The sequence below is a fragment of the Terrapene carolina genome, unplaced genomic scaffold (assembly GCF_002925995.2).
Source record: "Terrapene carolina triunguis isolate 2854851 unplaced genomic scaffold, T_m_triunguis-2.0 Scaffold190, whole genome shotgun sequence".
NCBI classification, from domain to species: domain Eukaryota; kingdom Metazoa; phylum Chordata; order Testudines; family Emydidae; genus Terrapene; species Terrapene triunguis.
The window spans coordinates 1,623,569-1,650,196 of NW_020664541.1; the positions used below are offsets into that span (position 1 = coordinate 1,623,569).

At 46.3% G+C, this 26,628-nt stretch overlaps 1 protein-coding gene across 1 annotated transcript in view; it reads left to right on the forward strand.

Moving 5' to 3' along the window:
• The window catches only part of CACNA2D4 (calcium voltage-gated channel auxiliary subunit alpha2delta 4), a 163,325-nt gene that overhangs the window by 46,089 nt on the left and 90,608 nt on the right, over positions 1–26,628 (forward strand). The window contains exons 14-23 of the mRNA XM_026654338.1: positions 568–701; positions 4,607–4,684; positions 5,068–5,148; positions 8,518–8,592; positions 9,060–9,146; positions 11,623–11,694; positions 21,274–21,335; positions 21,630–21,697; positions 21,872–21,917; positions 23,260–23,357. Coding sequence (XP_026510123.1) covers positions 568–701; positions 4,607–4,684; positions 5,068–5,148; positions 8,518–8,592; positions 9,060–9,146; positions 11,623–11,694; positions 21,274–21,335; positions 21,630–21,697; positions 21,872–21,917; positions 23,260–23,357 — 801 coding nt within the window. The remainder of the gene's footprint in view (positions 1–567; positions 702–4,606; positions 4,685–5,067; positions 5,149–8,517; positions 8,593–9,059; positions 9,147–11,622; positions 11,695–21,273; positions 21,336–21,629; positions 21,698–21,871; positions 21,918–23,259; positions 23,358–26,628) is intronic.

Below are 26,628 nucleotides of genomic sequence, written 5' to 3' on the forward strand. Positions count from 1 at the left end.
AAAAAACACAAAAAACGGCAGCCGCAGGGAGCGTGTGGAGGGTGGTCAAGGCAGCTTGCAGGGGGGTGAAGGGCAGCACCCGCCCGCTCCCTCCGCCCGTGGGCAGCCCTCCGGCCTTGGGGTGCCTCTCCCGGCGGAGCCCCTGGGGGCTGCAGGAGGAGTTGGCTCAGCCTCTCCTTTAAAGGCGGCTCTGCTGGGCCGGGCTCAGAGCGGCGCGGGAGGCGGAGGCCGGTGCAGGCGGCGGGGAGTGGCGCGTCCCGGGGAGCCCGGCGGCACAGTGAGCGGTGGGGATCGCTAGTTCGTGCCCCTGCAGGGCTGGGCTGGCTGCCCCAAAATTGGCCAGAATGCCGCCCCTTACAATGTGCCGCCCCAGGCACATGCTTTCTCGTCTGGTGCCTGGAGCCGGCCCGGGTCGTACTTAAGCCCTCACTTATTCACAGAAAGCAAAGACCCAAGGGTCCCAAATAGGTTTGAATGGACACTTTGCTTTTTGAATTCAAATGAACACACCTGAATAATTCAGGAGAGGACACTGGGAGAGTGACAGGTTTCTGTTTCTCTGTTAAGGCTACTACACTCAGATCTCCACCCTGGCAGATGTTCAGGAGAATGTGATGGAATATCTGCATGTGCTCAGCCGTCCAATGGTCATCAACCATGATCATGACATCATATGGACTGAAGCCTACATGGACAGTGCGGTAAGGACGTTGAGTTAAGCTTCAATCAGCAGACAGTAAAGGCTAAGTGAAGGGGGGGGGATCAGGGCTGTGACACCTGGATCTCTTGGAGGATCCCGCAGAAATATGAACATACTGTAAAACTGGGAGTCATCTGACTTGTAGAATTTACTGTGCTCTGCACCTGTTTAGACAGGCAGCATTTCTTTCCCCTCAAGCCTGGAATTGAATCCTCCATGGAAAGTCTCAGGTCTCCTTGAGAGTATGCAGTGAGCCAGGAAACCAAGGCTAATCACAAATGCACAACATGACCTAAGTAGTGTTTCTTTTCTCCATTAACTCAGGGTACTTTATAAAGGATTATTCACAGGACAGAGATTAGTTACAGCTCAGGATATGGGTCACGGAGATTCTTTTCCTCAGCTCGCACCATGCTGTCTGTCACACAGAGAGATAGATCTCAGTTTGGGTGTCAAGCTTGTTCCTTTGCTCTCTGCGCTAGCAAGATTTAGGATGATTACAGGGCAAGTGCGCTCTACTCTTGGGGTGAGGGAATACCTCGCAGCCAGTGTGAGGGAACTAAGCGTAGGGTGCCCCACAACCTTCTACTCTCCTTTGGGGTCCTCCCATTGCTGCTGCAGGCTGGATCCTCTCACTGCTACCTCAACATTTTTATGTGGCTGCTCCATTGTTTGTGGCCTACACTAGTGGTATGCTTGAGATGTTCTGGAAATAAGGATGCCACAGCAATGTGCCTTTGAGATCAAGAGAAAGTAAAAAGAGAGACTAAGAGGAGTGGGGTATGAAGGACTCCTTCTCCCACCCTTCCTCAAGCAAATAGAATTGTTTTCCTTGGTCATTTTCTTACCTGTTTTTTTGCCTAGAGGAAAGAGCAGTCCAGTTCTGCTTTTGGTGATCCCAGCACCTTCATGCAGGAGATTCTGGGTTTGGTGTTTTCCTTCTCTAGGAGCACTCACCACAGAACAGGCTATAACAGGGGTTGACAACCTTTCAGAAGCGGTGTGCCGAGTCTTCATTTATTCATTCTAATTTAAGGTTTTGCGTGCCAGTAATACATTAACGTTTTTAAAAGGTCTCTTTCTATAAGTCTATAATATATAACTAAACTATTGTTGTATGTAAAATAAATAAGGTTTTTAAAATATTTAAGAAGCTTAATTTAAAATTAAATTAAAATGCAGAGCCCCGCGGACCGGTGGCCAGGACCCAGGCAGTGAGAGTGCCACTGAAAATCAGCTCGCGTGCCGCCTTCGGCACGCGTGCCATAGGTTGCCTACCCCTGGGCTATAACGTAGGAGTGACAATGCTTTCTCCAGATGCTTCCCAGCCACCAGGCGGCCTTGACCACTTTCAAGTGGAGTAGTTGCCCTTAGGAAGGAGCCAAATTACAGACTATGCTCTGACCCCCAAAGAGGTGTCAGAGGAGGGGAAGATGTTGAGAGGGTTCAGACAGTGACTGAAGAAGTGTGATCCAGAGCATTAGAGCAAGAAATAGAGTTGTTTAAAAAGGGCGGATGAAGATATGATATTTAGTCCCCTCAATTCATTAGCCTCTGTCCACTGTAGCAGTGCTGGTTTTATTCCATTTTCAGGGCAGTAGGAAAAGAAAGTGAATAATCCCAAGTCACATGAAACCAAGTCAAAGAGCCTAATAGTAAAGATTTCCACTCCTGACATAACTAACTAAACAATCACTGTGCCTTTTGATTAACCTCTTTGCCATAGGATGGTATAGAGCCTCTTTCCCATCAAAGGGGCATTACTACAGGTTTTAAGAATGTGCCGATTTAAATGGGGCCTATTTAAAAGGCATGGTGGTTAGTGGGTGGCAGTTGTGTCCTGAGAAGGATCAGGTCTCAAGAGAAAATGGTTGTCTGAGATTTATGGAACTGATTTGGAGTCAGGTGAGTGAGAAAGGAGAAAAGTTTATATATTCCTTCATGGAAAAGTCCTTTAATAGGGATGAAACCAATAGGATTAGATAGAAATTACTCTAAAAACCTGTGGAATTTTAAATAGAATGATCTCCTTTCTATAGAATTTCTAGAACCAACCAGTGGAATATCTGTGCCTGCTCTAGAATTCTACAGGCTGGCTTAAAATTCTATAGAAGTGTGACTAATACTCATGTTAAATTTGATAGGACTCTTCCAAAGGGAATGACATATACAGGTTTTGCACTGATTCATGCTTGTGAGACACCATTGGTTAAGCCCTGGGAAGGCTGGTCCTCACTTCTGTGCTGTGGTTGAACATGGAGGTATTCCTTGGGATGTACCTGCTCTCTGGGGGCAACAAAGGAAATATGTTTTGCCAAGCATACTATGCACATGAGGTACTGGTGAGTCAGTTACTGAGTGTGCTGAGCAAAACCATCAATAGTGCTCCCTGCTACACAGCAAATTCTATATGCCCTGGCTCTGGTATTTTGTAACAAGAGCGTGAAGTGATGTTTTGTCCACTGATGCTTTTCTTGTTTGTCTCATTTTTCTGGCTTGCATTTGTCTTCCTCTCCTGCTACTTCTCATGCTTTTTATTCATTCATGTATGCATTCATTCATTTATCCATCCATGTCTCTTGCTAGCTGCCACAATCTGAGGAGGTAACCACCTGTGCTGTGTTCTGTGAGCGTGCCACTCCCATTGTGTCGGCTGGTGTGTGCGTCTGTGCTAGTTCATCTAGTCACTGCTGAACTGTACATCCAGGGAGGGGAGAAGGTGGGAGCACTGAGGAGGTGTGTCAGGAAGGAAATGGTAACACTGGATGTACTGGAGAGCTGTGCTGTTGGATGAGAGTAGGTAGGGAGTCCCTGTGCTGTACAGTAGTTTAGTCCAATGTATGTATTTTTACATATGTAGAGTGTGTCACTGTGAGATACATGTGCTAGGTTAGCCCTAGCACCGCTGTGAATAAGAGCTATCCACCCAGATATGAGAGCAGCAACAGAATGTGCTCAGCTCAATAAGGCAGAATACCAGCTTCAACCCTTCATCAAGTTACTGTCTAGAATGGCTGGCTCCCTTTATGGTTCCCAGCATGCACAGAGAGAGGACACAGGACTTTGACCTTGCCAAAGGTGAGCTGCTTATCTGGCCAAATGAGAGACAGAAGGGACTTGCTTCCTGTGCCAAGGAAGGAGAGTCACTAGGTATATCTGAGAGACTCCTGTGCACGTGTTTTGTGTATTTTATATGTTCCTCCTGTGTTTTGTGTGTTCTTAGAATGTCTTTCCCACAGAGTATTGAGGGCTCTCTGACATCACATTGCATGTGTTTGTGCTGTGTCCTATATACATGTCTTTTGGGTGTAGCTAAGCATGTTTTGTGTTCATATCATGTTTTTGCCTCTATCTTTGCAGTTTCTTAAGCAGTCCCTAGGCACACGTGTGATGAGTGCGTTTAAATATGCTCTGTGCACGCTTCTTTTTAGCATTTGTCTGTGATGCTTCTCATTCAAGCTGTATGCATTGGTTTGGGGTATATTTATACAAGTGATTTTCGTGTCCATGAGTTTTGCCCATGTCTGTGTTGTTTCTTATAATTGTATTGTATGTGCACTTTGGTTGTATTTAAGCATGTTTTTGTGTGTGAACCTATGTCTGTCTCCTTGGCATGGACATACATAATGGGTATTAATTTCTAAAGATTCCTGTCTCTTTAGCATTAAGTTAGGTCTTTAATGCCTTTTTCTGAGACAAATTTCAATGTTTTTTATCCCAGGCTGATCACTTTCCCCACCAAGGAGCATTGTTCCTAGGGAAGATCAGAAATGTGCCTTTTATACGGCACTTTTTTTTCTGTATTATTTCATTCAGCATTTGGTGCCCCTGGAAACCCTAATGCTTCTGGTGGTGGCTCCGTATCCTATTGCACTTGCTAACACACTGCTCTTTGTCCTGTGGCAGCTCTTTGCATCTCAAGCTCAAAGTCTGCTGCTCATGACAACAGTAGCTATGCCGGTCTTCAGCAAAAAGAATGAAACGGTAAGTATAGTGCTGCCCTGCAGTCTCCTTGGAACTAAGGCAGGTAAAATGATGCTGAGGTGGCCTGCAGTCTTCTAACGCCAGAAGATAGGCTTCTGTGGTGGCTCTAGTAAGCTGCTTGGCTATTTATTGATCTCTAAGAGATCATTTGTCCCTCCCTCTGAATGTTTCTTCTTCTGAGTATCACTGAAATAAGAAACTTCATCTTGTTTTCTCACCTCCAGCTTCAGACCCAGCCCAGCACCAAATGCGCAGACCCCACTCAAGCCCTGACTGTTCACTACGGAAAAGTGATGCAATGGCATTTGCCCAAGTTTAGGTGAAGGCAGGCTGAGCGCTAACAGAATTTCATTTCTGAGAACAGTTTCTCCTTTATTTTTTAGAGATCTCATGGCATTCTCCTGGGTGTAGTGGGCTCTGATGTTCCACTCAGGGAGCTACTGAAACTGGCTCCACGGTACAAGGTAAGATCCAAGTTAATGCAAACCATCTGTCATCATACATAGCTAAATGCCCAGTCACTTGTCCACAGGCATAATCCAATTAATAATCAGTTACTGTGCATAGAGGTGTAACCACAGATATAAAGCTTGGATCCTCTGATTTCTTTACAGAACCTGGGGAGTTGTCATTCACCATGACAAGCCTGTAGACTACTCTAGAAACAAAGAAACTGAATGTCTTAGCAGATTGTTAATAGGACCTAGAGCTTTTTACATCTTGAACACCAGCTTGAATGCATGCTAGGATAATAATGGCCCAAGTTGTCACCATGGAATGACTCTTTGGTGGCCTATCTAAAAAGACCTGGTAGTTTCCATCCAGTTCCCAGTAGACTAAAACCACCATCATAGCTGGCACCATCACAACTAGCATCACTGTTGACACTCTTGGGAGAGATGCCAAGGATAGAATGGACAATTGAAACCGAACTATTCTGTCATGCCTAGAGGGACTTTCTCCAAGTCAGTGTTGAGATTTGTTGGCAGGGAAAGTTGAGGAAGTTTGCACTATTGCTGCTTGTACTGTACTCATTTTGTGGTTAAAAGGGATTTCAGTCCCCAGACTTGTTAAGCCAGCCCCTTTCACCAGCTCTGTGTTGCTTTTAAAATATGTTTTAAAAGAAAGTTGATCTAATTGAAAAAATGAATTTTTAATGAGACTCTGTGGGAAAGTGCTATTCTCTGTGAGGCCTGTTATACTTTGCTTTACTAGACTTGTGCTGAGAATTCTGTACAATGTCTATTGGTCCCTTTAGTGAATTTCCATTAGGGGTCACCTTGACAGCAGTGACTGCTGGGGATTACGCTAAAATTCATGTGACTTAAGCTATGGGTTCAAACTTTTTGTTCCTATAAGTGTGACCAAACCAATGGTGGATAGTTGCACACACTAGAATACCTAATGTCTGATTGATAATTACCCCCACAAGTGACTCCTCCTTCACTATCAAGCAATATACATCTGTATGGAGGTGTTAGAGGCCCTAGTTTTCCAATGGATAATTCTTGTCTTCACAATTGCAAATTATACCTGAGTTTTAAGAACCCTGTGGATTGGCTGAAATATATATTGTAGGCGGACTTGATCTGATTAGTCACTCTCTCAGAGTTCACCTGGAGGCCAAGTGCGACATTGCCTGATCTTGTTAGGCTATGTCACTTCTTAAGCAGTACTTGTACCTAACAATGCTGGATTTACCTCTGCTGGGTCTGGCCTTGGCAGCACTGCGACATGATGCAGACTCCCTTTGTCAGAGGGTAGATGGCCCTCTGAAGGGGTCAGGGGCTCATCCCAGTGTACTTCTGACAGGATCCACAAGGGGGAATGAGACAACTCAGGTTCCCCTGGGAGAACTTAAGTCTCTGAGGGTACATCTACACTACAGGGGGGAGTCGATTTAAGATACGCAAATTCAGCTACGTGAATAGCGTAGCTGAATTCGACGTATCACAGCCGACTTACCCCGTTGTGAGGACGGCGGCAAAATCGACTTCTGCGGCTTTTTGTCGGCGGCGCTTACTACCACCTCCCCTGGTGGAGTTAGAGCGCCGATTCGGGGATTGACTGGAAGGCAGTTAATTAGGCACATGGGTAGGGTAAAAGGGATGTTGGTTAAACAAGGACTCCTGAGGAGAAAGGAAGCTCCAGAGGAAGAGAGCTTCCAGAGAGCCTGGACTAGGCAAAAGCTCTCCAGGTAAGGAGGTCTGGGAAAGACCCTGAGCAAACAGAGGAAAGACTGTAGGGCTCTTCAGGCAAGGGAGAAGCCTGAGGCTTTACAGCAGAAGGAGCTGCTGCTGGGACATAGAGACTTTTGTTAAGTTTTAGCTGGGCTCTGAGGTAAGAGCCTTTAAACCTGGTACAAGTGCTCCTTTCAGAAGGCTTTATAAAGAGAGAGAGACTTCTATCAAGTAGAGTATTTTGGCTTCTCTGTGACAGGGCTGTTTAAGTAACTTCATTGTTAACTCAGGCCACAGCAGAGCCACACTCAGCCCCAGAGGATTCTCAGAAGGTGACAGTGCTCCTTCTACACCCTTTTGGGGCTTGGTTTCCAGAAAGATGAGCTATGAGATCCACACTCAGTTGTGCATCTACAGTGGCCACCATGAAAATTTTGATTATTGCCTCAATACTTGTGACACTGTTACCATAGTGTTCTTCATTGTTCCACATTCTAAGTATAGGAGTGCCATGGATACCAAAATTAATTCTACTTCCTAAATGGTAATTGTCAGCCACTCACTGTCTGTGCACTAACTGCAGTTACACCACAAATCAGTTACCTCATCAGTGCCTAGCTATCCATTTTGCTAAGGTGGCTAACGGCATTTTGGGCTGTCTAAGTAGGGGCATTGCCAGTAGATCGAGGGACGTAGGGGGAGGGATAGCTCAGTGGTTTGAGCATTGGCCTGCTAAACCCAGGGTTGTTAGTTCAATCCTTGAGGGGGCCACTTAGGGATCTGGGGCAAAATCAGTACTTGGTCCTGCTAGTGAAGGCAGGGGGCTTGGGGCTGGACTCGATGACCTTTCAGGGTCCCTTCCAGTTCTATGAGATAGGTGTAGGTGTATCATTCCCCTCTATTTGACATTGGTAAGGCCTCATCTGGAGTACTGTGTCCAGTTTTGGGCCCCACACTACAAGAAGGATGTGGAAAAATTGGAAAGAGTCCAGTGGAGGACAACAGAAATGATTAGGGGGCTGGAGCACATGATTTATGAAGAAAGGCTGAGGGAACTGGGATTGTTTTAGTCTGCAGAAGAGAAGAATAAGGGGGGATTCGATAGCTGCTTTCAACTACCTGAAAGGGGGTTCCAAAGAGGATGGATCTAAACTGTTCTCAGTGGTACCAGATGACAGAACAAGGAGTAATGGTCTCAAGTTGCAGTGTGGGAGGTTTAGGTTGGATATTAGGAAAAACTTTTTCACTAGGAGGGTGGTGAAGCACTGGAATGGGTTACCTAGGGAGGTGGTGGAATCTCCTTCCTTAGAGATTTTTAAGGTCAGGCTTGACAAAGCCCTGGCTGGGATGATTTAGTTGGGGATTGGTCCTGCTTTGAGCAGGGGGTTGGACTAGATGACCTCCTACGGTCCCTTCCAACCCTGATATTCTATGATTCTATGATTTCTGTACACAAATACTCAGTAAGACTCTTCTTGCTACCCAGAGAGCAGCTGGTGGCTAGGAAATCAGTCATTTAGGAGCAGAGCCTCTTCCTGATTTTTAGATTTATATCAATAGGAATGTTGGTGGGACAATGTACTCACTCCCCCGTTACAGAGCAGCCACTGGAGAGGAGATTGGGCTAATTATTTTAATACCTTTTTCTAACAGTTGGGAGTCCATGGATATGCCTTTCTGAACACTAACAACGGTTACATCCTCTCACACCCAGACCTCCGACCTTTGGTAGGTGATTCTGATGCTCTTAGTACTGTTGTGGCTTAAATCCACAGGCTTTCAGGAAGATTAATGCATCTCATGTTTTTATACAACCACTAGGGCTATCAGGTCATTGTCATGGATTCCTGCTGTAAACTTGCTGCTCACCAAATTTCCTTATATGAATTACCAAAACATATTCTCACAAACCAGCCTATATAGTTACCTGCAAGCCCACCTAGCCCTGTGCTAGCCCCTTGCTCCTGAAATGGCCTGTAGCACACAGTAATGCTCTCATCTCCAGATCCTGCCCACACATAGGAAATGTAATGGCTATAGGATAAGATGACACCTGCATCTAAACACTCATTCGCCAGTCAATCAAAATAAATGTGGCTTCTCTATTTTATCAATGCAATATTGACTGTAACGTGCTAGAGGGCTGGCCTGGAAAATTAGAGCTCCATTTCCTCTGTTTCTTCTATAAACTCCAGTACAGAGAGGGAAAGAAGCTGAAGCCCAAACCAAACTACAACAGTGTGGATCTCTCTGAAGTGGAGTGGGAAGACCAAGATGAAATAGTGAGTATCAGAAATGGATTGTAGCCTGTTCATGGGCCTTTCCTCCTAATTACTCTGGGGGGATCCTTATGGTAGATTGTAGCAATTCTTGATTTCTTCTTTCAGGGGCTGATCATTACAAGCAGAGGGTGAGTCCCTACAGAGAGAAACATCCCCTTCCCACTCCCATAAAGGGTGCTTGTCTCCCCTTCTATGGGTACGTCTACACTGCATTTGGGAGGTGTGATTGTAGCAGGTGCAGACATACCCAAACTGGCTTTGATCTAGCTAGGTAGTTAGACTGGGGCTAGGTCAAATAAGAGTCGCAATGAAGCTGCAGCAGCACAGGTGATGGCTGCTCAAGAATGTATCCAAGGTCCTGGGTGGACAAGGTTTGCCCAGGCAGCCTCCCATGCTGCTGCAGCTTGATTGCTATTGTTACCAGAACTAGCTTTTGATCTAGATCAAAGGTAGCTCAGATATGTCTACATGTGCTGCATCAGACCTCCCAGTTGCAGTGTAGATATACCCTAGGTCTGCAGTTTCCCTTACTTTATGTTACTCGGGGTGGGACTACACGAGTTCTGATGGTTTCTCACTTGAGCCTGCTTCTTGTTCTCTTTGGGACCAATGTATCTGGAGTCACAAGATGGGAGGGACGTGGGGAGGAGATCAAAGCTCCAATAAGTACATTCTGGGAAAGTTCAGATTCAGGTCCTAACTTCGGAGCACAGCCACATCACTATACTGGGAGAATCAGGCCCCCCACCCCCACTATCTTACCCTAAACAGCAGAGGGGTTTACAATCTGGATACAGATTTTGCTGCCATCTAATTCTAACCTTTCCTCTCACTGTCCACTGCAGTCTGTGTGCTGGGAAGGAAATGTTTTGCAAGGCCAGGATCACATGGAAGATATGGATGAAATACCAGGTGTCAGTAGCGCTGAAACACTTTTTATAGTGGGGGTGCTGAAAGCCAGCTAAGAAAACTGTAAAGCAGTAGTCCCCAAACGTTTTACCTTGCACCTCCCCTTACCTCTGTTCATGCCCCCCGTACTTCCCTAGAGCTGTGGTCCAAGAGGGGGGGACACGGACAGAGGTAAGGGGACCAAGGCTTGGGCCACAGCTTGGGGCAGGCACAGAGGGCCGGGAGCCAGGACCCTGGGTGTGGAGGGCTGGGAGCCAGGATCCTGGGCATGGAAGGCTGGGGGTGCTGCAGCACCCCCCATAGCTCTAGTTCCCATGCCTATGACAGGTGTCTTGACAATAGGGTGACCAGACAGCAAATGTGAAAAATCGGGACAGGGGGTGGGGAGTAATAGGAGCCTATATAAGAAAAAGACCCAAAAATCGGGACTGTCCCTATAAAATCGGGACATCTGGTCACCCTACTTGACAACTTAGAGCCCAGAGAGACTATGGCAGGCTCAGTCAGATCATAGAATACCCCAAGCCTCCCGGGCCTTAAGTCAGATGTTTCTGGCTAGGAGAGACTTACTTTGGTAGTCACTGTTTCATGCTCAGCGGGTAATTAAGCAAATGATTTTAGTACACTGAAGCATGCAGCAGTAGCAACTTGAACAATGGTCTTATTAGATCTTATAAGCTAAGTTGGCTTGGGCTTACCCAGTATTTGAATGGGAGACCACCACTGAAATACTGAAGGTGCTGCAGTAAGTTGTGTTGCCAAGTCAGTTGGTGCCCACCTCCTCTCTGAGTCAGTACTGAACCAGTGTCCTAGCATGATACTAGGAGGCATTGGGCTGCTGGAGGTGCCAGCTTTCAGATTAGCTAGGAAATCAAGGTCTTATAGTCATTAAAGATCCCTAGCACTATTTTTTTTGCAAAAGAAGTGGTGTCCTTGCAAAATTGCATTGTGTCTACATAAACGCCTCTTCACTCCATAGCTGAATAGGGTAGGTAGTCTCTTCACTCCCTGTCCCAGCATGTTGTATAGTGTTTCAGTGCTCTGTTAAACAGATGTGCTTCACTCCAGAAATGGCTGCATTTCAATAGCAGGTGAAATGGTTTGTGGGAGCAGCTTATGATTTGATAAATTGGTTTTAAAGTTTGTGAAGAGCTTTGGGGTTGTTCTGGAAGAACTAATATTGCTTTGTGTTTCTTTGGTGCCTTCTACCTGAGGATCTCCTAGTTCTGTGCAAACATTGAGAATACGTGACTTGCTCACTGTCACAAAGTGGAGTTGTGGCAAGATTGGCAGGTCCCTTCCCTCCAAGTCCTTAGCCTTAAGGACAAGACCATCTTTATAGGCTTTAAATACTAATAATCCATATTATTATATGGCATTTACCAGCCTGCCTGAATGAGTCTTCTGAGCTGCTCATAAAATGTTTAGTTGAGAGCTCTGAAAAGGCAGTGGAAAAGGGGAACCAGTCATTTCTCAGTAGATGCTTCCCCTATATGAATTATGAACCCCTCCACATCCTTTCCTTATCTAGTCAGAGGCACTAATGCTAATCTGTTCCCCTGTACAGCTGAGAACAGCAATGATCAATGGAGAAACGGGTTACCTTGCTATGGACGTGAAGGTCCCTGTGGATAAAGGGGTAAGAAATCCTGGTCCTGTTCAGGTCACAACTGGAATGGAGGTGGGAAATGGATGGTGGAGATCTATGGAGATGGTACAAACCTAATGCTCAGCATTTTGTGTGGGGATTTTAATATTATTATTATTCAAGTACAGATAGTCGGTTGACTTGTCCTCTCACCCCCCTGATCCTTACATTGCCTGCATATGTAATGCCTTTACATGTTTCACTCTAAGTCAATCCAACCAGCTCTGTCATTTTATTTCCTTTCTCTGTGGTATAATTTGTCAACATCTTTCTGGTACTGAAGTGCCCAGAGCTGGATGTTCTCTCACTGGAGCTCTATAGAGAGTTACTATAATCTTTCTGCTCCGCAGCATCAGATCTCTGCACATAAAGCCCCAACTCCCCTTGACTGCTGCCATATCATATTTGTCACTCCTCTCTAATTAGCTGCCGCCAGTCTCATGCTTATGTCTCTTTCAGCATTACTGTCTCCTCACTTTCTCCCTCCCAGTGTGTAGCTGTTTCTCATTATTTTTCTCCCTCCCGCTTCCAGACCATTTTCTAAAATGGTAGTTAAGATGGTTCCTAAGACACATCCTTGCTGTTCTCCACTTCCCACCACCTGATACGCTATTGTTTACCATTACGTTTCGTTTACAGTGTTTCAGTCCATTTTCATTCCACATGAAAAAGATCCTATCTCAGCCAATGTTAATTAATTTTTGGGGAGTAAAATTTCATGAGACACTGAAGCAAATGCTTTATGTAAATCCAAATATATTGTATGCGCTTTATTCCCTTCATCTATTAACTCTATAATTCTGTCAAAAAAAATGCAATCTGGTTTGTCTGGTGAGATCTATTCTTTAGAAGCCTAGGCTGCTTATTGCTCACGATTCTATTATCCTCTCAGGCAGGGGTCAGCAACCTCTTAGTTTATTGTATTGCTGCAGAATCACAATATAGTTTTCTCTGAGACATCCAAAGGAATCTTGTTTATTTCAACATTTTTAAGAATGTCACAAATGCCTAAAGGTTTCTCCATTTGCCTCCTTTTTTCCTTGTTTTTATTGTTCCCATCTGACATTTTCCTTATTTGCTTTTTTCCATCCTCTTTCTATATTTTCTCAATTCCACTTCTTTTCTCCCCCATGTTCTTTCTCAATTTTCCCCTTCTTTTTCCCATATTTTTCTCAACCCCGTCTGCTTTCCCCCCTATGTTTTTCTCTGTTAATTCACCATCCCCATGTTTTCTGTTTCTCCCTTCCCTTTTTTTATTCTGTTACCACTATTTCACCCATCACCCACTTCTAATATCGGGTTTTTCAAATAATTTCCCCTCTGTGTAGTGCACTTCAGGTTACACATGTGCTCCATGAACCCAGGACCAGAAATTTTCCCTAGCAGCGTCCTTCTGGTCCGTGCATGCATCCCTGCTCATCTTGTGCTCCTCACCAAAAGGATACAGCTCCCCTACCCCTTAGTTCCTTCCTACCGCTTGTGGTCTAGGACAGAGGTTTTTTGTCCCCCCCCCCCCCCCAGTCAAGGAGTGTTTCTCTGTACCCGCCTCAATCCCAGTTCTCCTTGGTTTCAGGAGACTATGCTGAGGATCCCCAGCTTTAAAAGCTGCATCAGGTGCCACAAAGCTTTCCTGGTCATGGCCTACCATGATACCTGTCTGTACTGCCTGGGGGAAGCGCATGTCTCTTCCAGGTGCAGTATCTGCAGGTCATTCCTGAGTAGGACTAAGCCATCCAGGGAGTTCTGATTCCAAGAGTTCCTCATGGAACAGTCCATGAAGGCGGGAACAACCTCTGACCAGGGAGACTCCCTGTATATCAGCCTGAAGAAGAAGAGTGACTCCTCCTCTTCAGTCCTGGGCAGCTCCAAGACTTCCACACTCCCTCTGGCTCCAAGAAACTCTGGAGAGCAGAACCAGAGAAGAAGGGGGAAGGGAGACATAAGCGCTCCCATAAGAACTATAGGGAAGGTTCCCCATCCAAGTCCTCTAAAAAGAGATAGGAGTTCCCATCCCATACCAAGTCATCAGTAGCTACCAGCTCCAGAATGGGACCATCCAGTACTGGGATTTTTTCAAAGGACAAGACCTCAGCACCCTTTGTTCCTAGAACTGCTTCCTTGGCACAGAAACTCTCATCTGTACCACCAGAGCCAGAGCTTCAGCAGCTCAAGTTATGGAAGCGACTCCGTCAACTCTGGCTTGTTTGTCAGCTCCAGATGACCTCTTGGTGCTCCTGCTTTCCAAACCCCAGTGCCCCGACCATTCCTTCAGCTAGTACCGATCTCCCTGCAGTACCCTTTTGCATCCCCATTCTCAAGCAGGGGTTTAGCCAGACTCTTGCCCGTACCATCAAAGAGCACCTCCTCTGGTACCAAGGGCTTCCCATCTGGATCTGAATCCTCAGAGTCTGAAGAGGACTATGACAGACCCGCCTGGACTATGCCCTGTGGGGTCCCTTGAGGGGATTGAGCCCAGACAGGACATTGGGAGTCTCCAGGGTCTCTCTCTCCTCCCATCTGAGAGAGTACCCACCCTACTCCTACTGGGGCCCTGCACTGAGGGGGTATGATAGCTCACAATGGCAGTATTTGGGCCCAGAAGACCCATGCGACTACCACCTAATGAACATACTTCATGGCACAAGGGACCTAAGGAGATTCAGAGCTCCCGAAGAAGAGGAAGAGCATCTTCAGCCTCCTCAAGAAGTGCAATTAAAGCAACAGGAGGAAGAGGATCAACAGAATAGGAGGATATCATGCCAATGACCTTGTCCTCCTCTTCCCCAGACAAGACAGTGATTCCAGTTTCCCCACTGTGTCCTGTTACCCTAAGGTCTTCCTGGACTTCCTTTAAAAGTGTGGCAAAGTTATTTCAAATCCCCCAGGAAGAGGCCCATGAAAACCCCACAGAGACTGCTGGAAATCCTTCATAGCTTGGCTCTGAGGAGGGTGGCTCTTCCAATTAACAAGCTTATCCTTGAACCTGCCAAGATACTTTGGCCCTCACTTGCCATGGTACCACCAGTATCCAAGCAGGATAAATAAGAGATTTCCTACCTGCAAAAGGGTCGGAGTACCTAGTCTCTTACCCACCTCCCAATTCATTGGTAGTGTGTGCAGTCACTGAGCATAGCAGACACACAGGCCAGGTTTATACCACATGAGAAAGAAGCAAAGAGGCTCAACCTCTTTGGAAGAAAGATGCACTCCTTGACCTCCCTGCAATTTCAAATCTCAAACTGCCAAATGTTGATGGTCAATTATGATTTTACCATCTATGATAAGCTAGCTGGCTTCACCAGTAAAATGCCCCAGGAAGTTAGAGACCGGTTCCAGGCCCTGACTGATAAGGGAAAGGTGGTGATGAGATCAGCCCTCCAAATGAACTTAGACACAGCGGTGAGGTCCATCGCAACTGCTGTCATAATAAGATGCTCATCCTGGCTTCCCTTCTTGGGATTCCCAAAGGAAGTACAAACAATGGTGGAAGGCCTCCCATTCGAATCTGACAAGCTGTTCAGCGCAAAGACGGATGAGTCTCTTCACTCATTGGAAGTCTCCTGAGCCACACTTCATTCACTGAGTATTTGTACACCTGTAATTAAAAGAAAACCCAGTACCACAATTTAGACAACCAACCCCACCTGTTTTTCATCACCAGCAGCAGTGTGAATTTCCATGCAAGCATCAGAGGACACATAGGAATGGTGCCCAGGGAAAACTACCCTTTACTTCCCAACCACTATTACCTCTGAAACCAGCATTTTGACAAGCCATTTGAGAGCTGCACATCAATGGTTTCACTGGATCTAGTCAACCTCTCTGGTTGTTCCCCTCCATTGGACACAAATCATGGTGGACAGATGGGTATTAGGGATTGTCTTCTTGGGCTACTTATCTCCCCAGTCACCTCCCTGCCCTTTTTTGGAGATCTCTCTCATGAGAGGGTTTTTCTGTAGGATGTAAACACTCCTCGAACTGGGGGTGGTAAAACTAGTACCTCCAGCAGTCAGGGGAAAGGAGTTCTACTCAAAGTACTTTCTCGTCCCTGAGAAGACAGTAGGAAGAAGACCCATTCTGGACCTCAGGGAATAAGTTTATCTGCCACCTAAAGTTCAGAATGGTGACTCATCAATTGTCCCATCTCTAGATCAGGCAATTGGTTCATGGCTCTCAATTTCAAGGATGCCAGCATGAAGGAGATTCCTGAGATTTGTAGCCAGCCAACAGCACTATAAGTGCAGGGTTCTCTCATTTGGACTCTCAATGGTGCTGAGTGTTTATCAAGGTACTTTGCAGTGTTGTCTCCATACTGGTCTCGCATGCTTGTTTCTGTCACCAACAGAAGTTGGTCCAATAAAAGATATTTTATTGTGTCATGTGTCTCTAATACCAAGGTACTGTCAGTGGTGCCAGCTCACCCCTGCTGGCAAGGGCCAATGCTATACCCTTATTTAGACCACTGGCTCCTAAAGGGCTGATCTTACCAGGAAACATGAGAAGCAACCTCCATACTTCTGGATCTCTTTGAGAGTTTGGGTCTCTGGTGAACCTGGAGAAATCTGCCTTGGAATCCACACAACTGATAGAATTTATCAGGATGAGGCTGGACGCTGTGGCCTCCAGGGCATGTTACCAGGCAACCACTTTCTCTTCATTGGACTCATACACCAAATACACACGAGCCCCAGAATGTCTGTACAATCCTGCCGACCCTGTTGGGTCATATGACTGCAAGTACCTACGTGACACATTAGCAAGAATTCATCTCAGATATCTATGAGCCTGGTTGTGGACTGTATGCACTCCAGGCAAGCACAGTCTTGACTTACTCATCATGGTTCCCCAAAGGGTCTTAGCCTCACTTACTTGGTTTGTGTGGGTACCATTCAACTCTGGCTTCCAACAAAGACTATGACCATGGGTGCATCCTTCTTAGGTTGGGGAACAAATGTGGAAGGGCGGGTTTCTCAAGGGACATGATCTCTGCAGAAGTCTATGCTTAATATCAGCATGTTCAAACTAAGAGCAGCCAGACTGCCCTGTGAGTAATTCCTCCTGCCCAACTGCGGCCAGTCAGTCCAAGTATTATTAAACAACAGTATGGCAGTCTGCTGTGTCAACAGCTGTGTGAGGAGGCCATTGAACTTTGGGAACTGGTGCATTCCCATGTAGATTACCCTGATGGCCACTGACCTGCCAGGAATCCAAACACCCTGGCAGGCTCTCTAAGCAGGCATTTCTCCACAGAAAACTAGTGGAAAGCTGCATGACATGACTCTTCAGATGGTGTTTTAGGTGTGGGGACTTGGATCCATGATCTCTGCCTCCCATGTGAACAGCAAGTGCAAAGAGTTCTGTTCTAGATGGGGGGTTGCACCTTAGGCTCTCTGGGTGACACTTTCCTCAGACAATGATCAGGAGCTGTGAGGTATGTCTTCCCTGACTCCCTCATTACCACGGGTTTTGAGGAAAATCAGACAGGACAAGATGTGAGAGATTTGCATAACACGGGGGTGGGCCCATCAGTTCTGGTACCCTATGCTTTTGCAGCTGTCAGCCTGGCCTCCTTCCCATCTCCCTTAACTCAGGATGAGGGAGGGACTTATCACTGCAACCTAGTCAACTTCACATGATGGCATGGTATTTGGATGGATGTCAGAGTTAGAAAAGGCCTGTTCAGCTGATGTCCAGGGCATCCTGAGCAGTGGCAGAAAGGACTCTGCCAGGAAATGTTACAAAGCAAAATGGAGGGAAAAAATGTTTTGGTGTGATCAATCAGGAATTTCCCCTTTACCAAAACACATTCTGGATGCATTGTACTACTTCATATCCTTAAAATCCCCAGGGTATTTATTAGCTCCTTCAGAATACACCTTGCAGCCCTCATGAAGTTCCATCTGCCAGTAGAGAGCTATTCTGTTTTTTCTCATCCAATCACTTCCCACTTCTTGAAAGGTATGATTTAGAACCCTGGATGAACAGAGTTCATGGCTTTGACAAGAGAGAGTTTTTACTCTGTGGCCCTACTAGCCTAGCAAGGAAGTGAAACTGACCAACTGTCAATTTCACAGTGCTCCAAAATGCATTGAGCTGGACAGGAAGTGAAAGTGACAAGCTTACTTGTCAGTTCCGCTGTGCTGCTTTGATGTCACCTATAATAGAGTGGCAGACATCAGAAAGCAGAGGAGAGAATTTGTGGCAGAGCCTAGGGTTGATAAGAATGAGGCTGGTGGAAAGGGCTGAGTGAAGGGAATATAGATTGTGGTGTCTTTGGCATAGAAGTGACCCCCACACTTGATTCATAGTTTCTAAGGCCAGATGGGACCATTGTGATCATCTAGTCTGATCTCATGTATAAAACAGGTCATAGAACTTCTCCAAAATAATTCCTGGAGCATATCTTCTAGAAAAAAATCCCATCTTCATTTTAAAAATTGCCAATGATGGAAAATACACCACAAAATACACCACAACCCTTGGTAAATTGTTCTAATAGTTAATTACCCTCACTGTTAAAAATGTATGCCATATTGCCAGTCTGAATTTGCTTAGTTTCAAGGTGAATTCAGAAGGAAATTGCCAAGGGATGAGATAGAGAAGGGATTTAAGGACTGAACCTGAAGGACACTCCTTAGAGAGGTCTAGTGGCAGAGAAGCCTCTCTTGCTAGCAATGACTGTGCCAGGGCATTGAGAAGGAGGCAACTGGGTGAAATGCAGCACTGAGCTAGAGAAGGAGCCAGGGCCACACACAAAATGAGGGTGGGAATCAAGGCCAGAAGAGAGGAAAGTTCTTCACCACCAAGAACCACACAAACCCAGTATCTTTAGCCATCATCTCAGTGCTTAAAGAATGGGAGCCACAGGGGAAACCAGGTTGTTCCGAGAGGTAGGTGAGAAAAGAGGTTTTCTGCATCCACTCAAGCTGCAGGGTGGGGACCCAAATTTCTGAACCTCTGTGTGGCAGCACAAGGCTGGGTTTCTGGACTGGACATATTTTATCATTTACTGAAGTGATTGGAGTGCTTTTCTTTGGACAATGCTCAGCTGTCAGCCAGTTGACAAATCTCCCACACCAGGAAGCTGTCTGTGTGTAGTGTAGATGGCTTTGCCTCAAGTCCCTTTGACTGCTAGTGCCAGATGGATTTTACACACACACACACACACACACACACGAGTTCCATTGCAGAGCTGACCTGTGCCGTTGATAGTGGAGGCGCAGAGTGAGGGCAGCCAGCTTCAGCTGTGTTACTGAACATGCACAGTCTGTGTGAGCATGCTCAGTACAAGCCAAGCAGCAAACCGGGGGGGGAGGGGCATGTGAAACCCCATGCCCCCCCATGCATCACCTCTGCATCTGTTTTCATGCTAACCCACCTGCTGAGTACACAAACCCAAGTCAGATGTACTCTGCTCAACCTCCAGTATTGTTTAAAACAATCTTAGAACAGTTTGCAGTGGGCCTGCCTTCTCACCGGTATATGGTATATTCAGGTGTTCTCCATAGTTCAGGGGTTCTCAAACTGAAGGTTGTGACCCCTCAAGGGGTCACGAGGTTATTACGTGGGGGTCACGAGTACATGCACGAAACAGAGAGCAGCAACCGCTATAAAATATATAATTTAAATCTAGCGTTTTAGAAAATTGCACACCTTTCCATCACAATGTAATGTATTTACTTCAAAAAGTATTGTAAATGTATAATGCAGTGAATGTATTTGTATTATCACCACTTTAAAGGAATTGGACTCTGTGGATTGTAAATAACAAACGCAGGTTTGTTGTCTTGAGACTAAAAAGTGGAACTGACAATATTAGAGGGCTTGATTGTTCAGCAGCTGAAGAGCTGCATTAAACCACAGATCAATCAGAATACTGAGATCGGCCAAAAACACACCCCTACAGGCAGGGGTGGCACTTGGGTAGGTTTGTGGGGGGCTATAGCACCCCCCCCCCCAAATTGTTGCCACTCCCCCATAGCTACCCTTCCCAGTGCAAAGGTCTACTGTTCTGCGCTGCTGCTGGCAGCGGCATTGCCTTCAGAAATGGGCGCCCAGCAGCTGCCACTCTCTGGCCGTCCAGCTCTGAAGGCAGCACCACTGCCAGCAGCAGCGCAGAAGTAATGGTGGCAGTGGTGTGCTAAGTCTGCTGTGAAAAATGATATTGGCAAAGTTTCTTTGCACTCTTCCCCCAGTATTAAACAGTACTAAACAGTATTAAACTATTTAAAAAAAATAACTTTTCTGCTTATAACAATAATTTGATAAAAATGTGTTTTAGTCTTAATTTAAAAACAGTGAGAAAAGGTAAATTAATTTTAAACAATAGGGTTATAAATTTAGCATTTAAAATAGTGTTAAATATAAAAACGTATTTTTAATTAATAAGAGGGGGGTCGCACTCAGGCTTGCTGTCTGAAAGGGGTCGCCAATACAAAAAGTTTGAGAACCACTGCTACAGTGTCTCTCTCACACTCTGACTCACCCACCCCTCATCTCCTGCCCTGGTTCTAGTGAGGAGTCACATCACTGCACTTCCAATCCAGAAAGGAAACAAGCCAAGAAATGTTTTTTACTGCAGCAGCCTCAAAGAGGAAGCACTTGAGCCAGTCCTGCTAAATTCCATTGAAATTGACACTTTCAAATGGAAAATGTCAATTTTGACACTTTATTTTTCCAAAGCAACATTTCAAAATGAAATGAAACATTTTGAATTAAAATGCTTCTTTAAGTGGAAATGTTAATTTGAAATGAAATTTTTCAGTTTGAAACAAAATGTTTTGGTTTGAATTGACATTTTGTTTTGATTGAAAATGTTGTTCTTTCATTTTGATGTTTCCAAATTGAAATTTTTTCATAACTCTTCATTCCATGAAAATATTTGATAGTCTGACTTTTTTGTCCTGATTCAGGATGAAAAATAAATATTAAAACCAGCGGCATTTCCCACAAGATGGGAATTCTATTTTCCAACCAGTTGTAATCAGTTTGTAGCCACTGTTCTGGCTCTTCCAAACCCATTCCCTCCCACCCTCCAATCCTCCTCATCTGCCTCTCTGAATCTTCAACCAGAGCGTAGAGCGTAATAGAGGGAACCAGGGAAGCTGGTGAAGATAATGAATTGTAGCCCACGGTGGGGTCAGGGTCAGTCTGGGGCCTTGCAGGCCCTGTGCAAAGAAAGACCAGCAGGACCCGGCAATCTGGTTATGCAGTGAGCATATAGCTAATGCAGTGAAAGGGAGAGCAGCTTCCTCACACTTTCTGCTCTCTGGGTTGTAATCCCAGAGTTAAGGTGTTTTACTGGCCCTGCGAGGAAATTGAATGGCTGAGTGAGTGGATCTCTGAAAAGCATGACTTGCTGAACATTGCACACTGAATCATGGCCTCAGACCCGGCCTGTGGGGATGGATGTTACTGGAGTTAATCAGATGCTTTGGTTTGCCTTTGGGGTCGTGTAGCCAAATCACCGTTGTCGCTGTGGTGCAGTAGGATGGTGTATCACTTCCCCCACCTTAGGGTTTGTTTTTCAAAAAGTTTATTTTCCCCACTTTTTTTTTTTATTTATTCCAGAAACGGGTTCTCTTTCTCACTAATGATTATTTCTTCACTGACATCAGTGGCACGCCTTTCAGGTGAGCAAGTGTATCTCAACTTAGGGAATGTACCTCTTGGGGGCGGGGGGCGTGGCTATTTGGTCCCCCCTTCTCATGATATTGGTTATGACAGAGGGGTTCCTTGCTCCCTTGTATTGGAGTTCAGATACTCTTACTGCTCGCTTGGGGATGTTCTTTTGTTAATAAGAGAGGAGAGAGCTGATGGCATTGGGGATCATAGCTCACCTCTCAGGGAGGGCAGTGTCAGATTTAAACATTTGAGGATTGCACGTGACCTTGTTGACAAACCCTCTGTTTTCCCCCTGCCTGCAGCCTGGGTGTCGTCCTCTCCCGTGGGCATGGGGAATACATCCTGCTGGGGAACACTTCCGTGGAAGAAGGTAGGTTAACCTGAAACAGTCACAGCTCTGTAGGGGGCAAGGATGCTGAACTTCATTGGCATCCCAGGGATGAGCTTGTGCCTCCCTCTCTTCTCTGTCCCCCACCTCACCCTCTTTCAGTGTGTTTGGTTCATTGACTGATCAATAGATTTATTGGTTGCTTTCTTGTTTCAGGTTTGCACGACCTGCTGCAGCCAGACTTGACCTTAGCTAATGAATGGTAAGTAGATGATATCCTGTTGATGATGGAGCTTTGGGTTGAGATCACTGGCAGAGTTTGCTCTGCTCTACCACCCACCCTGGCCTGGAGGAAAAGCAATGTTCTCCTGAAGTAACTGATGGTGCCAGAGTTTGGTGCAACCTCCTGAGACTTCCATCACTTTCTTTGGCAGATTATTCTACAGTCTGACCCATCTCCCTGTCAGGAAAGATCTCTTGATATTCACCCTCAATTCTCCTTTGCACAATCTCATCCTATTCCTGCCTAGAACTGTGCAACAAACCATAAATCACACAAAACTTAATGAAGTGGGATTTTGTTGCAAGGTCAGATTACACTTAGTGAGAAATCAGCTTGGTTCACATGCCTTTTAATTGAGCCTGGATGTGGTTTCTAGTGAACCTGGAGTTGACTTTATTAATGCAAAATCATATCATGCAAAATTTGTGCTTTTGCTTGGTTTGTCCATGAAACAAAACGAAGCTTGGCATTTTCAACTTTTGCTTTGAGATTTGTGTGTACCTGAAACTCTGCATTAAATTCGGGCATGTGAACCTCAAGTGGATCAAAACTAAAGCAATTATTTGCAAGAAACACTGCAAAAAAACCAATTTATTATACCCTAGTTAAAACCCCTCAAACCGCCATGAATAGCATCTCTTCCTCCTTCAGTTTCATGCACAGTTAACGTATATAGTCAAGTCATCTGTTCACCAGCTTTACATAGTCACTTCTTCTAGTCTTGTCTCATAAACCATTCCTTAAAGTTCCTTAATAATTTGTTTTTTTCTTTATACCCCTCCAATCTGACATCGAAGTGGCCAGAACTGAAAGCCATATTAGAAGGCAGGTCTCTTGTGGAATACAGAGAAGTGATCACCTTCCAACTCTGCATCCTGATGCCTCTGGATACACAGGCCCATTGATTTATCTTGCCACTATATCACATTGCAAGCTTGTTCACTGTCTAGTTATCGGTCTCCTTTGGTATTGCTGCTTTCCAGGTTTCTCCATCACACTGAATATTGTTATAAGCGGGCTAGTATATATGTTACCATTGCCCTTTGCTGGGTGAAATTAGAACTGCTCTGCTGTGTGTCAGAGGAACTATACTGCTAACGAAGATGCTTCTTTAGATAAAGTGGTAGCGTCCTGTGCTGTTTTTAACAGGAGGAGCTGAGTTCTATCCATGCTGTTAAGTTCTGAGCACCCAAGGAGTGCAGCATAATGACATCTGAAATTCCTAGGTGGCCAAGGATTTGTTACAATATTTTTTTCCAGATCACTAGTTTCCTGGTGTGATTGCTTGAAAGTGATTCTGTGTTTCTTTCCTTGCCGCCAGGATTTACTGCATCACCGATATTGATCCAGATCACCGGAAGCTCAGCCAGCTGGAGGCCATGATCCGCTTCCTCACAGGAGAGGAACCCGATCTGGAATGTGAGTGCTGGAAATTAAAGTGACCTACTGGAGCTCTCCTGTGCCTCTCCACCGTGGAGAAGGGCTGTGGGAAACGGAGTGGTGGTAGATTGAGCTCATGAGCTGTATGCTCATCTCTGCAGAGCGGAGTTCAAACACTTGCTCACTTCACAAGTGGAAATAAATTGAGTGGCCACATCCTAATCCCCAGCAGCAAGTGATTGTTTCCATTTCATAATTACCACAAAATTAAAACGGATTGAACATCTCTGTTAAGGAGAGATCCAGGCCTGTATTAGCTGGGGGTGCTGCAGGCCATGTTTGACAGAGCTGTGGGTGGAGCCAGGAAGGAAAGAGTGCCTGTGTGTAATTCAGAGCTGTGTAGTCCTAAAACCTTAGTAACATTATTTATATTGTGGTAGATCCCAAAGCCCTATTCAGAACTGGGGTACCATTGTGTTAGGCATTCCCTCAAACACAGGATAAAAGGCAAGCTCTGCCTTACTCCAAATTCAGTCATTAGCTCTTTAGGGTAGACGAAGTGGGTGTGATGGACAAAGGAGAGAAATGGACAAGAGAGGACAAATGTAATGAAAAGATCATGTGGATTCATAGTTTAGATATTGCACTACCTGATGTTCCCAGACAGTTTCAAATCACCTGAAAGTATGTTTGGGTTTTCTTTGGGTTTTGAATTAAATGAAATCAGCTATCTCCAACTGCTGCTCTACCTGAACATCGTTAGCTGGTTGATGTGTTGTAAATATCAGCACAGACGTGCATCTCGAGGGGGATCTGAGGGAAGAAAGAGTAGTGGCCTTATTAATCAAGTCAGAGGGTGCTCTATGAATAAGAAGCAGCATAGAAGAAAGCACAAAGATGTTTGTGGGACACGCAGATAAATGGCTGTTCAAAACTGGCATCATTGATGGCACGAAGGGTGCAGGAATGACGCTATAAAAGTCAAGAGCAAATAAGCAGGGAAGGGCAATGTAGTGAAGGGCATTAAGGGTGAAGACAAGACGTTTGAACTTGATGAGGTAGGAAAGGGGAGCCAGTGGAGGGATTCAGAGGAAGCAGGGAGGGTGTAACATAGAATTATGGGAAAGGTCAATGAAAGACTGTCTTAGTAGTTTTGTTTTGAAGGGGCTGGAAGGAAGTGAGATGTGTGTCAAGGAGGAGAATGAGGTAGATGATAAGGGCCTGGGTGAAAGTTTTAGCCATATGGACAGAAAGAAAAGTTCAGATTTTGGAATTGCAATGGAGGACGAAGCAGCTGGATTTGGACATGACCTGAATGTGTTATGAAAAGGAGAGGGAGGAGTCAAAGATGACCCCAGCTTACAGGTCTCTGTGACAGGGAGAAGAGGATCTTGTCAATAATAACAGAAAACAGGGGGAGTGGGGAGAGCATTAAGGAAAGATAAGGGATTCAGTTTTGGACATGTTAGGTTTAAGCTAATGGTGAGGCATCCAGGAGGAGATGTAAGGTAGACTGAAAAAAAGGGACAGAGTAGATGGACACAAGTCAGGAGTGAGGAAGATTTGCAAGTCAATGGCATGAAGATGGTGAGGAAGCTATCTGAGGTAGATGAGATCTCCAAAAGTAAAACTTTAGAGCGGGGCGGGCAAACTTTGTGGCCCGAGGGCCACATCGGGTTTCCGAAATTGTATGGAGGGCCGGTTAGGGGAGGCTGTGCCTCCCCAGACAGCCAGGCATGTCCCGGCCCCTGCCCCTGCCCCCCCGCTTCTCGCCCCCTGATGGCCCCCCCCGGGACTCCTGCCCCATCCAACCCCACCGTTCCCTGTCGTGCCCCCTCCCCCCCCGGGACTCCTGCCCCACACCCTGCTCCCTGTCCCCTAACAGCTCCTGGACTCCCCGCCCCTGACTGCCCCCCACCGCCCCATCCAACCCCCCTCTCCTTCCTGACTGCCCCCCCAGGACCCCTGCCCCATCCAACCACCCCTTCTCCCTGTCCCCTGACCGCTCCTGGAACGCCTGCCCCTGACTGCCCCCCCACGGGGACTCCTGCCCCACACCCTGCTCCCTGTCCCCTGACCGCTCCCGGAACCCCTGCCCCGACTGTCCCCCGCTGCCACATCCAACCCCCCTCTCCTTCCTGACTGCCCCCCCGGGACCCCTACCCCATCCAACCCCCCTGTTCCCCGCCCTCTGTCCACACCCCCGCCCCTTGACCACCACCTCAAACTCCCCTGCCCTCTATCCAACCCCCCCTGCTCCCTGCCCTCTTACTGCGCTGCTTGGAGCACCGGTGGCTGGCAGCCATACCGCCTGGCTGGAGCCAGCCACGCCACCGCGCAGCACAGAGCATTGGGTCAGGCCGTGGCTCTGCTGCTGCGCTGCCTGGCAAGAGCTCGCAGCCCTGCCACCCAGAGCATTGCGCAGGTGGCACAGTGAGCTGAGGCTGCGGGAGAGGGGGAACAGCGGGGGGGGAAGCGCTAGCCTCCCAGGCCAGGAGCTCAGGGGTCAGGCAGGAGGGTCCTGTGGGCTGGATGTGACCCGCGGGCCATAGTTTGCCCACCTCTGCTTTAGAGTGAGAAGAAAAAGGGGCTAAGAATGGCACGCTGTGGGATCTTCCAGGAGAATGGAGGAGGAGAACCCACTTAAAATAGGGCACAGCAGCTTTGTCTAGACTAGGATTTAACGGTGTGGTGTTAGATAACACTCCAAAAGTCTAGTGTGGATAAGCCAGTGTAGACTTTAATATGTGCTAAGCAAGTCAAGTTAAAGCTTAGGCTCAGCTGCCTTGTCCACACCACATTTTACAACTGTTTAGCAAGTATTAGCAAACTCCTTCCAACACCACATCTTTACATTCGCATCTAGACAAAGCCTATAGGAACAGCCAAAGAATAGGAAAACTAGGAGAGGATAGCATCCCTGAAGCCTGGTGAGGACAAGATTTCAAATTTCAAGAAGGAGGGTGTGATCCACTGTCAAAAGCAGAGAAGTCAGGGTGGACAAGAATGGAGTGGAGGTCCTGAGATTTGGCCACAGATAGATCATTCAAGACTTTCGGGAAGGCAGCTTGAGTGGAGTGGGCAGAAGCTTGATTAGAGGGGATCCAGGACTGAGAGAGAGGGAGTCAAGGCAACAGTTGTAGACTGTCTGTTCAGTGAGTTCAGGGGTGAAGGCCAAAAGGGAGGGGAATAAATAATTCTTTTGACCCTGTGTGACAAGGCTGGGACTCACCACTGCAGCGCCTCCTGCTGGTTGCCTCCGGGAATTAGCTCAGTCCAGTGGAGCACCCTCTCCTGGTGGTGTCCCGCC